The following is a 12,349-nucleotide window of genomic DNA, read 5'->3' as shown; positions in this document are numbered from 1 at the left end:
CTGAGCATCTAGTTCCTGGAACTCTGCTGGAGGGATGAAGGCCGTTCTTTTAAAACAGCAGTCCCCAACCCCCGGGCCACGGACCGGTACTGGTCCGTGAGTCGTTTGGTACCGGGACGTGAGAGTTGAAATTCAGGGTTCTCAGGGTTTTTATCATTTTTATCATTAACTCGGTTTCCCTGGATCTTTTCTGGTTTGTTATGAATAAATCTTCTTTAACTGGTTTTATTTTGTTGTATTTATCCACGACACCTTAAAGGCCGGTCCCTGAAAATATTGTCGGACATAAACCGGTTTGTAACACAAAAAAGCTTGAGGAATGCTGATCGAAAAGAGATCCTGTCATCTGCTGTTTTGTTGAGGATGATGGAAGAATAATGGGCTAACGGCTTACCCCATTATTCTTGTTGTATTTCATTGGACCTTTTTGTCATGGTGAAAAAGAAAAAATGGAAAAATCCACATATCCAGTGTTACGGTCTTCCTTTGACTCCTGCACACTAGTGGAACATGTCCATCCCATGGTTGGGACCAATCAAGTCAGCCAGGATTGTTTCAAACAGGACGGCTGTTACACTATAGAAGTTGTGGTGATAAGTGTCCGTCAGCCCCTTCTTACATTTTGAAGAAGCTCCTGTAAACTCAGTTAGGGCTGCATAACCATGGCAACGAAGTCAGTTAGAGGAGAATGATGTTGGTGCTCCAATCACCGCAGGTAGCTTTTAGCTAAGCCAATGCTGAAGTTAACAGCATGTTTATGGTTGTGGAATAGTAGATGCTACCAATACTAGCTGATTTTGCAAAGTCAGTACACTCTAAAGTAAATATATCATTTCACTGTTTTGTCCTGTCACCTCTTTTGATAGAAGAAAAAAACCCTGTGAGTGTTTTGTTTTGTTTTGTTTTGTTTGTTTTTTTCTATCAAAAGAAAGTTTTGATGATGGGAGTGACTCATAAAATAAGTTTTGACATGTGCAGGAAATTTTTAGATGGAGCCTAACCAACAGGGATTAACACAGTACATAACTTTGTTAGCTTATAGCACAGCTGCTACTAAGGTTGGTAGTTTTGTAGCACAAACATGAAATGTGGTGTTTTTTGTTCACCGCATCTGATCAGTACAGACAAAATAACAGCTGTGCCTTAGCACGCAAATCAACCATGGAAAGTCCTTTTCCCACTTGCTGTTGTAATTTTTGCCTTTCCTGTCAGTTGGAGTAGGTTGTCTTTGTTTCATCCTGATGAGCTCGTTTTCTTCCATTTTCTTTTAAAGGGTTAAATATTGCTCACCTAATGCTTTTTTTCAGTGTGTAAATACGCTTCCAAACTCCATTAGATTCTCTGAGCAAAGCACGAATACTGTCTAACAAAGAGGAATTGTGGGAATTTTTGTTGTATTTAAGGCCAATTACATTACAATTTGTTATCACAACAAAGTGTGCAGCATTGTGACATACCGTGGCTTTACAAAAAAACAAAGTGGCTTGAAAAGTTGCTCCATATGCAAAATCATTTATCGCACAGACAGTTTACAGCTGTAAACACCAGTATATCACTGTCAAATCAGATCAGTCAACTCTCTGCTTTAATTGTTCAACAAATGAAGCAAGGTGGCAGAGGAACTGGGAAACAGTGGTAGTTAAGTGGTACTAACTGGATTTAAATTGGGCTCCAAGTAAAGGCTTCAGTCTACTTAAAAAGCAGAGCATCCAGCAGTGACTGTAACTGCTAATGTGGAGACTCAGTGTTATAGTCTTAAACCATAATAAAAAAACACAATTAGTGATACCGTATTCTTTCTCGGCCCCATAAATTTTCCACACCGGCCCAGTAAAGTGAAACCCCTCCAGTGTGGCTCTTTTTCTGTTAACTGGAATATTATTACTATACTTAAAGATTCAATATAATGCTACAATTTCCGTGATTCGTCCCTGTTGATATTATCTTTATTTCTATTATCTCCCTCTTGGAGAAAAGAGATTGAGGGGCAAATGAAATGCTGGAAATTACCTCACAATCACCATTCAATGGCTGTGATGAAATGATCTTGTTTAGGAACGGATACAAATGTAGCGATTCCTGTTCCATTATCAATATTACTTATCGATTGTCATTGGGTTCTCACTCGCTCTGTCCTGAGAGTTACCACCATCACTAAGCAACATAGCAACAACGTTACATTGGTGCAAATGAGTTGCATGTTGTGCAGATGTCAGATGTTTTTTCTCTTTGTGTTGGACCGGTGTGGGGTCATTACTCAAAAAAAGAAAAGTATTACACTTTCCACAGAACACTTTCTTTAAAAGTAATACAGTACATTACTTAATAACTCCAAAGAGAAAATCATACATTATTCTACTCATAACATTACTGTATCGTCTTGATGCATTCTCAATCATCCAGGAAAGTACATCTCCAAAAATTGATTCTGTTCATCTGGACGTAGCGTTTTGTGGGAGAAACATTTCGTCACTCATCCAAGTGACGTCTTCAGTCTCAGCTGACTGCAGGTTTCCCCAAACCTTATAAACAGTACATTTGCATAATGACTGAAACCAGCCCAGTGAAGGAACAATGGGCTGTGAGGTCAGTTCCTTAATCATAATTATGCAAATTCCCATGACCATTGATCAACAATCACTGACCAAAACCCACTGATCAAAGAACACTGATCAATGGCCATGAGTCCCATTCACAGAGAGTTGGGGAATGGCTGCAATCACAGCATTGTAAGATGGCGAAAGATGTACCCTTAGGCCCCCTCCTCGATTCAGAGATGGTCTTTCCCTTTTCACGTAAATGGCCTCCTTGACTCCGCGCTCAAACCAGCGTTCTTCCCTGTCCAGGATGTGTACATCCTCATCATTGAAAGAGTGTCCACTGGCCTGTAGGTGTAAATAGACTGCAGAGTCCTGGCCTGACGAGGTTGCTCTTCTGTGTTGTGCCATCCGCTTCGCCAGAGGTTGTTTGGTTTCCCCGATGTATAAATCCTGGCAATCCTCCTGGCACTTAACAGCGTACACTATACACTATGCTGCACCAAAAATTGGTCCACCCCAAGGATCGGGTCCCCCGACACAAACAGAGTAACATAGTGTTTTATTTTAAAAGTTTTATTGTTTTATTGTAATGGACCGGGAGGTCGAGGCTCACTATAGCCGGCGAGAACAGCGAACTCCCGGCACATCATTTTCGAACCCCTGCGGTGTGTCACTACTCAGGTTAAACATGATATATAAGTCACTTAGATAACTTAAAAATGTTATTGTTTGGCTTTTTTCAGTGTTTTTTTGCTCCTGAGTAAATCGGTTTGGCTGAGATTAAAGTTATAGTTTTCACACAGCTGAATATACGTCAAACAGAAAACTGATTAAACAGAAGTGTGAGATGGTCGAGAGTTTACTCCAGTTTACTCTCGAGAAAGTAAACTCGAGAGTTTCATATATCCTTCCTCTGCGAGAGTTTACTTTCTGGGTCTTCGGAGGACCCAGAAAGCAGTCGTAAACCATAATTATTGCAGCCCCAACACTGTCATTTAAAATTCCACTCCTGCTTCCATCCATCTATCGTCCACCTGGGCCTTACACAGAGTTTCTCTCTGATTTCTCAGACTTTTTATCTGATTTAGTGCTCAGCTCAGATAAAATAATTATTGTGGGTGATTTTAACATCCATGTAGATGCTAAAAATGACAGCCTCAACATGGCATTTAATCTGTTATTAGACTCAATTGGCTTCTCTCAAAATGTAAAAGAACCCACCCACCACTTTAATCACACTCTAGATCTTGTTTTAACATATGGCATAGAAACTGAACATTTAACAGTGTTTCCTGAAAACCCTCTGCTGTCTGATCATTTCCTGATAACATTTACATTTACAATAATTGATTACACAGCAGTGGAGAGTAGACTTTATCAAAGTAGATGTCTTTCTGAAAGTGCTGTAACTAAGTTTAAGAATATAATCCACCCACTGTTATCATCTTCAATGCCCTGTACCAACATAGAGCAGAGCAGCTATCTGAACGCTACTCCAACAGAGGTCGATTATCTTGTTAATAATTTTACCTCCTCACTACGTACGACTCTGGATACTGTAGCTCCTGTGAAAACTAAGGCCTCAAATCCAAAGTCCCTGACTCCGTGGTATAATTCTCAAACACGTAGCCTAAAGCAGATAACTCGTAAGCTGGAGAGGAAATGGCGTGTCACAAATTTAGAGGATCATCATTTAGCCTGGAGAAATAGTTTGCTGCTTTATAAGAAAGCCCTCCGCAAAGCCAGAACATCTTACTATTCGTCACTGATTGAAGAAAATAAGAACAACCCCAGGTTTCTCTTCAGCACTGTAGCCAGGCTGACAAACAGTCAGAGCTCTACTGAGCCAACCATCCCTTTAACGTTAACTAGTAATGACTTCATGAACTTCTTCACAAATAAAATTTTTATCATTAGAGAAAAAATTACCAATAATCATCCCACAGATGTAATATTATCTACAGCTACTTTTAGTACCATCGATGTTAAGTTAGACTCTTTTTCTCCAATTGATCTTTCTGAGTTAACTTCAATAATTACTTCCTCCAAACCATCAACGTGTCTTTTAGACCCCATTCCTACAAAACTGCTCAAAGAAGTCCTGCCATTAATTAATTCTTCGATCTTAAATATGATCAACCTATCTCTAATAATCGGCTATGTACCACAGGCCTTCAAGGTGGCTGTAGTTAAACCTTTACTTAAAAAGCCATCTCTAGACCCAGCTGTCTTAGCTAATTATAGGCCAATCTCCAACCTTCCTTTCATATCAAAAATCCTTGAAAGAGTAGTTGTCAAACAGCTAACAGATCATCTGCAGAGGAATGGCTTATTTGAAGAGTTTCAGTCAGGTTTCAGAGCTCATCACAGCACAGAAACAGCTTTAGTGAAGGTTACAAATGATCTTCTTATGGCCTCTGACAGTGGACTCATCTCTGTGCTTGTCCTGCTAGACCTCAGTGCTGCATTCGATACTGTTGACCATAATATCCTATTAGAGCGATTAGAACATGCTGTAGGTATTACAGGTACTGCACTGCAGTGGTTTGTATCATATCTATCTAATAGACTCCAATTTGTACATGTAAATGGAGAGTCCTCTTCACACACTAAGGTCAGTTATGGAGTTCCACAGGGTTCAGTGCTAGGACCAATTCTGTTTACATTATACATGCTTCCCCTAGGCAACATCATTAGAAGACATAGCATAAATTTTCACTGCTATGCAGATGACACGCAGCTCTATCTATCCATGAAGCCAGGTAACACACACCAATTAGTTAAACTGCAGGAATGTCTTAAAGACATAAAGACCTGGATGGCCGCTAACTTTCTGCTTCTTAATTCAGATCAAACTGAGGTTATTGTACTCGGCCCTGAAAATCTTAGAAATATGGTATCTAAGCAGATTCTTACTCTGGATGGCATTACCTTGGCCTCCAGTAACACTGTGAGGAACCTTGGAGTCATTTTTGACCAGGACATGTCCTTCAATGCACATATTAAACAAATATGTAAGACTGCTTTCTTCCATTTGCGCAACATCTCTAAAATTAGAAATATCCTGTCACAGAGTGACGGTGAAAAACTAGTTCATGCATTTATTACTTCCAGGCTGGACTACTGTAATTCATTATTATCAGGATGTCCTAAAAACTCCCTGAAAAGCCTTCAGCTGATCCAAAATGCTGCAGCAAGAGTCCTGACAGGGACTAGAAAGAGAGAGCAGATTTCTCCTGTTTTGGCTTCCCTTCATTGGCTTCCTGTTAAATCCAGAATTGAATTCAAAATCCTGCTCCTCACATACAAGGTCTTAAATAATCAGGCCCCATCTTATCTTAATGACCTTGTAGTACCATATCACCCTATTAGAGCACTTCGCTCTCGCTCTGCAGGCCTACTTGTTGTTCCTAGAGTATTTAAAAGTAGAATGGGAGGCAGAGCCTTCAGTTTTCAGGCCCCTCTTCTGTGGAACCAGCTTCCAGTTTGGATTCGGGAGACAGACACTATCTCTACTTTCAAGATTAGGCTTCAAACTTTCCTTTTTGCTAAAGCATATAGTTAGGGCTGGACCAGGTGACCCTGAATCCTCCCTTAGTTATGCTGCAATAGACGTAGGCTGCCGGGGATTCCCATGATGCATTGAGTTTTTCCCTTCCAGTCACCTTTCTCACTCACTGTGTGTTAACAGACCTCTCTGCATCGAATCATATCTGTTATTAATCTCTGTCTCTCTTCCACAGCATGTCTTTCATCCTGTTTTCCTTCTTTCACCCCAACCGGTCGCAGCAGATGGCCGCCCCTCCCTGAGCCTGGTTCTGCCGGAGGTTTCTTCCTGTTAAAAGGGAGTTTTTCCTTCCCACTGTCGCCAAAGTGCTTGCTCATAGGGGGTCATATGATTGTTGGGTTTTTCTCTGTATTTATTATTGTGCTATCTACTGTACAATATAAAGCGCCTTGAGGCGACTTTTGTTGTGATTTGGCGCTATATAAATAAAATTGAATTGAATTGAATTGAATTGCTTTAAAACCATTTTTAGACTGAATTTAGTAAAACTGATTAATAATGTCTGACAGACAGGAGTGGGTGGATCACCGAGAACTCGCGCATTTAGACTGTCTTATGTGTTTTTTAGTGTTTTATGACAGAGCCCCGACTAAGGTGTAAGTACTCTGTCATTACCTGTAATAAGTCAGGTTTTTACAGGAAACAATGAAATAACTACCCTTTATTTTCTAGGCGTGTGCTGTATTATGGAGTCTCTTAGTCTCGCCCACCTTTCAGATATTTTACAGGGAAGAAGACACAAAATTATATTGTAAGCAATTTTAAGTACTTGTATGTTTCCCCATGCTATCTTGCGATGTTAGATGGGAAATATTTCCCCATCTTACATCAAGCCTATAAGCCTGAGCCTATAGTACAGAGACAAGGTGAGCTGTTTTCATTAAACTTTATTTAAACAGAACACCATGCACTTACAGATGTCAAATATTTTTCATTATCATTTGGAGAATGTTGAAAACATTGTCATGAATTGTCTTACTTTTGCTTTCATCAAAGGTCTCCATCTTCTGCACTATTCGCTTGCTTGTTACGCACCACTGTGTGTTGTGTTCAGTGTCTGACAAAAAAGCCTTATTTCTTCTGCTCAGTACTGAAGAAATCTATACTTTCACAAACTGTGCCAAATTACAAATGCTGCCCGGTCTCTGATAAAACCTCTGTAACGTTTTGTTTTCTTTGCACCGCGCTCCCAGAACTTTACTGTCATTTTGTTTCAGCTTACAGCTTCAGTCCAAAGAGTCGAGCTGACAGACTTCTTTCTTTATCACAGCAGCTTTTTCTTCATGTAATAAACAGTTAAATATGTGACTTCTTTTGACATAGCAAAGGACATTTGTCTGTATCGAGGACTAACAATGCATTAGCTGACGTGTGTGTGTGTGTGTGTGTGTGTGTGTGTGTGTGTGTGTCTTTTCATGTAACCTCTGTCTAGATGTTAATCATTTAGACGTTTTAACATTCATTTGCTGTGGATGAAGTGGAGTTAAAAGCCTCTAATACAGTTCTTGAATGGGATTGAGACAGTAAGTAAACATATCCTGTGCAAAACAAGCTTCTTGTATTATAATAATTTGCTTTACAAGATGCCTTATGGGGCCAGTACAATGGTGCGGTGGTTAGCACTGTTAGCTCACAGCAAGAAAGTCCTGGTGTCCAGGTACCCCCCAAGAACTGGACACAGGGAGCGTGACAGAGAAGCATAATTCTGATCTATGAGAAATGTTAAAGAGGATGATGGCTGGATGACCAGGCACACTGATGTATTTCTACATGGACTCTTATTGGCGATGTGTGGAGAAGGTCTGTCATATGGGCAGTGAGGAGAGAGCAAGAAAGCCTTAGCCTTGTTGGACACTTAGAGGTCATGGTTAGGGATGGGTATCGTTTAGGTTTTATCCGATACCGGTGCCAAACCGGTACTTTTGAAACGGTGCCGGTGCTTAAACGGTGCTCAAACCGGTGCTTAAAGAATGGAGAACACAAAATTGGTCCAAAAACCTCTCATGTTCAGCTGTTTTTTTGTAAAAAGATAACAATGTTAGCCTTTTCTGCAGCTATAGGGCATATATGGTCTCACTCTTGGCTGGAAGCAGTGCTTAAACAATGGAAAAAACACAAACTTTGTCCAAAAATCTCTCATGTTTAACTGTTTTCCACTTTTTCTTTGGTCATTTTAGCCTTTTTGGCCAGGGTGAAGGGAGTATCTGCCATCAAACAAGAAGACAGCCGCATGTAACTACGATGGTGTTTGCTAGTTCACCTTACATGCATTAATGTAATAATGTGGTTAGCATACTCAACGTAAATTACACACGAACAACATGAAGCTACTCACGCAGAGGAGAACGGCTGCTGCTGCCATCATCATCCTCATCATTTCTGCTACACTGACAGGGCTAGGGGCCAGGACTCTCCTCTTCGGGTTTTTGGGGGATGTTGCTAACTCCGGGTCCAATAACAGGCACCACACCTGCAGTAGATGTGTTCGGTGTGAGGTCTCGCAGCAAGCTATCAAACACGGCGCATTTCTCGGCTTTAAAAAAACCCGCTATGTGTCGCCAGGTGTTTCATCAGATTCGAGGTGTTACCTCCTTTGACAGTATCACAGTATCAGCTTAAAGCACTTGTTGCAGGCTGCTGAGTTTGCATCTTTTGCTGTGAAGTACAGCCAGACTTTTGACCGCTTCGCCTTGGGCATTTTTAATCTGTAGCTCTGCTCTAAAAGAACGTATCTGCCTGGCCCCGCCTACTATCCTCGGAAACGTAAAATGATTGGCTAGAATTGGCTCAGGAAAAAAAGAGCACCGAAATAAAGCACTGAAATGTGCGCTGCTTTTCGGTCTGGTTACTACCGTTTATGTCAGAACCGGTGCCATCATGGCACCGGACACCGGTACCCATCCCTAGTCATGGTACTCCGTGAGAACTAAAAGATAAATCAGGACTCTTTTGATTAGAGGCAGGCTTGGCTCGGGCCATCGTGACTATAACATCGTAACCAGCTCAGCGTTGACAGGAAGAGAGCCGCTCTTAGGCCACGCTGGAAATGCTAGACTCAGGATAAGAGTGCAGGAGAGCAGGAGAGCAGGGTCACCTGACATGTTAAAGCACATCACATCAAATAGTTTTCAGTTTCTCGTTTATCGATTGTCTTGTTCCAGTTATTGTTGTGCGATTATAACAAAAACCTTTCAGGTAAATAAAGTCCATTATGAATATCAGTCAGAAATGGATCATGTTAGACAGAAACTGGCTGCAATACAGTGAGACAGGATCAAGGAACTCGAGTTTGACTTCTTCCCAAAATTCATATCAAATCAGACTTATTCTGTTTAGTTTTATTACATACATTTCCTGTGGTTGTCCACACCTGCGGTGACTGTGACTCAGTGGGGTTTACACCAGAGTTGTAAGGCAGCAGGAATATACCGCTGATGAGATTTATGGCCCTGTTGGTCTCCCTGTTATCATCATTACTATTATTATCATCATCATCATCATTATCGTTATTATTATTGTTATTATTATTGTTATTGTAGGTTTTTTACCTTACAGTATGAATTGATTGGAGGCAACTGTTGCTGTGATTCAGCACTTTATAGACAAAATGAAATTGGATGCATACAGTGAAATGAAAGAACCACCGGCTTCATTATTTGTAATAAAATAACCTGACTTTAGCAGAGACAGTACTATACAGCACATAGAGATCATCCTGGCTCCGTAGCATTCGTGTTGTACCTCGTCAGTCTCTTGCCGTGACAGCAGTTCCTTCTTCCTGTGTTGAAACACTGAACCACTAGATGTTTCACCGTCAGCCTGGATCCTGGGTATCGAAGATGTAACCCCTTCCACTGAGTTACCTGCGTTGTAGCATTCCAGCAGCGCCCTGTTTTCCTCTCTTGCCCACTGATGCCGTCTTGTTCCAGTAGCCTTCTCATCAGTGTATCCTGTTTCCTCGACACCTGACGCTCTCCAGCTGCTGCTCCTGCACTGTCGACTGTAGTAGAAGTGCCCACGGTCCAAAGAGGCGGTTGATAGTACTAACCATGTTAGTAAGATATCCTCTATATATGAACATTTTCAAATGACCTGTTAGTTACACACACTGTGTTTATGCTCACTTATCTTCTGTGGTGCTAACCAGACCTGCCAGCTAAGTGATGAAGCTCCACAGCAGGACTCCACCCTGGTAGCTGGAAGTGACAGCAAGCTGCAGCACACTAAAAATCAACTCCCTGCAAGTAAACTAAGTATTAAACTGTATTTTAGATTATTCGCTAACTGAAGGGTTTATAATGTTGGAAACCTGCAGTGAGCTGAGACTGAAGAAGTCACCTGATGATGATGAAACGTTTCTCCCACTGAGAAGGTCCAGATGAACAGAACCAACCTTTGGGGTTTGCTTACCTGGATGACTGAGCATGCATCGAGACATCATGCTGATGTTTAGCATCACACACTGTTCCAGATCTGTAAATAAGTGTGGTGCTGTTGTTCTGCATGTCAGTGTCTGCAAAGAACTGTTTTCCTTTTCTTGTGACAAATCAATAAAACGATGGCTGAAAAGTTTGATTTGTGACTGCACGTCCTTGCTGTGATGGGTGGGTCAGGGTACCCGTGGACAGGTCACCACTGGGTCTGAAGGCTTAGATTGAAATCATTTTATATGAATTCATTGACACTTTGTTTTCCTGTCTTTGCCTTTTCTCTCTCTGCAGCCACAATGAGCGAAAGGTGACCTGTAAGCACCCGGTGTCAGGGTTCCCCTCACAAGACAACTGCATCTTTGTGGTTAATGAACAGTAAGTTTCTCTGCACTGTCACATGTACACGCAGCATTAAATGCGACTGATTTCTGTGTTGATTTCAAAGGTCAAAGGAAACTGTTAGGAACGGGTGCAGCTGTTATAGCTGTGCAGATGTGACCGACTGTGAATGCATGGTGTGACCTTTTGTAGGGATAAAAATGGTTTTGAGAATATAAAGACTTGACTCAGCTCGGTGTTTAAGGCTTTCCATCAGGTGATATTACCCAGTACCAGGTATTTCTTTTCAGTGCCGGGGTTCCAAGCGATCTGAGTCTGAAAACGTGATGTCAGCAGACTGCATGCAGTGATGGGAATAACGGCGTTACAAGTAACGGCGTTACTAACTTACTTAGCTGTAAGTAATCTGGACCCTACAGCTTTAAGCAGCTGCGCGCTCCCGCGGACGGTAATCTCGATCGCTGTCTAGCACAACACCTGGAGCTCAGGGGGCAAAACAATCGCATGAGTGCTGCTGTTTGACTGAGGAAGAATAAAGTAGTCGTGGTAAGTTAATCACATGACCACTTAAAGACAAAGCAACAAGGTGCCAGTTTTTAAATTGTGTCGATAGGCCACGTAAAACCAGAGTCATGATAAACAAGATATACGCGGCGTTTTTTCCTCAATAGTTTCACCACGTTAGCGCTAGCAAGCACTCTCTGCTTATGAGCAAAAAAACAAAACAAAACAGGGGAAGTTTTAGGAGTGACGGCGAGAGAGAGAGAGAGAGCAGAAAAAGAGAGAGAGCGAGTTTTGAGATGTGAGAGATTTGTGATGTTTAGCGTGTTTGGAGTGTGTAGTTAGTGTGTAGTGTTGTGGATAGTTTTGTGTTGTGTGTCAGAACAATGAGGCGACTGCTGTCTCCAGGTAGAAACAGCAGTGATACACCTGCTGCTGTCAGACCTGCAGGTATCAGGCTGTGATGTTCTCCTTTATAGTGGACACAAAATATTTTTTTGGAGTGGCACAAATAATTTGTGTGGCATCTTATTGAAGAACAGCTGATTGTTCTGTAAATAGTTTGAAATGGTTGTTTAAAAAATCAAGGTAAATGGATGCAAATAACTTTGTTGTTTGCAAAACTTGTGCATAGGATTTTAAAATTGACAATTAATATTTGCATTTGAAGTTATGAAATATGATTCATTAAACATGTTTGTGGTTGCTACAGTAAAAATATAACTTTTTCTACTCTGATTTTATGGTTTTTGTCTGATTTTAGATCAATTCTGGTTATACAGTATGACAAAATGAGAACAAAACTGTAAATTCAGACACGTGAGGTTGTGCTAAAAAGGATGATACCAAACAAGGCAAAGGAAATAGTTTTTAAAGGTAAAATGTGGAGAGAAAATCAAGAGTAGTAAAAAAAATGGCCAATTATACCCTGGACGCCGGACGGTTAAACTTTCTTTGTTTGTTTTTTTTAA

The 12,349-nt window shown here is 41.1% G+C and overlaps 1 protein-coding gene across 17 annotated transcripts in view; it reads left to right on the top strand.

The window, feature by feature from the left end:
• Window positions 1-12,349, top strand: part of LOC100703570 (pleckstrin homology domain-containing family A member 5) — a 173,539-nt gene that overhangs the window by 70,571 nt on the left and 90,619 nt on the right. For 14 of the 17 annotated variants that reach the window (XR_003214527.1, XM_019346466.2, XM_019346460.2 and 11 more), the window contains one exon: window positions 10,830-10,913. Coding sequence is in view for 11 of the 17 variants with exons in the window: in XM_019346466.2 (XP_019202011.1) it covers window positions 10,830-10,913 (84 nt within the window). In the remaining 6 variants the exon portion in view is untranslated. Of the gene's footprint in view, window positions 1-10,037; window positions 10,160-10,246; window positions 10,353-10,829; window positions 10,914-12,349 lie in introns of those variants that run through there. The other 3 variants (XR_003214528.1, XR_003214529.1, XM_025899620.1) reach the window with 3 other exon arrangements.

Source organism: Oreochromis niloticus, linkage group LG17, assembly GCF_001858045.2.
Source record: "Oreochromis niloticus isolate F11D_XX linkage group LG17, O_niloticus_UMD_NMBU, whole genome shotgun sequence".
NCBI classification, from domain to species: Eukaryota; Metazoa; Chordata; class Actinopteri; order Cichliformes; family Cichlidae; genus Oreochromis; species Oreochromis niloticus.
This window is presented reverse-complemented; position numbering and strand designations above follow the sequence as displayed.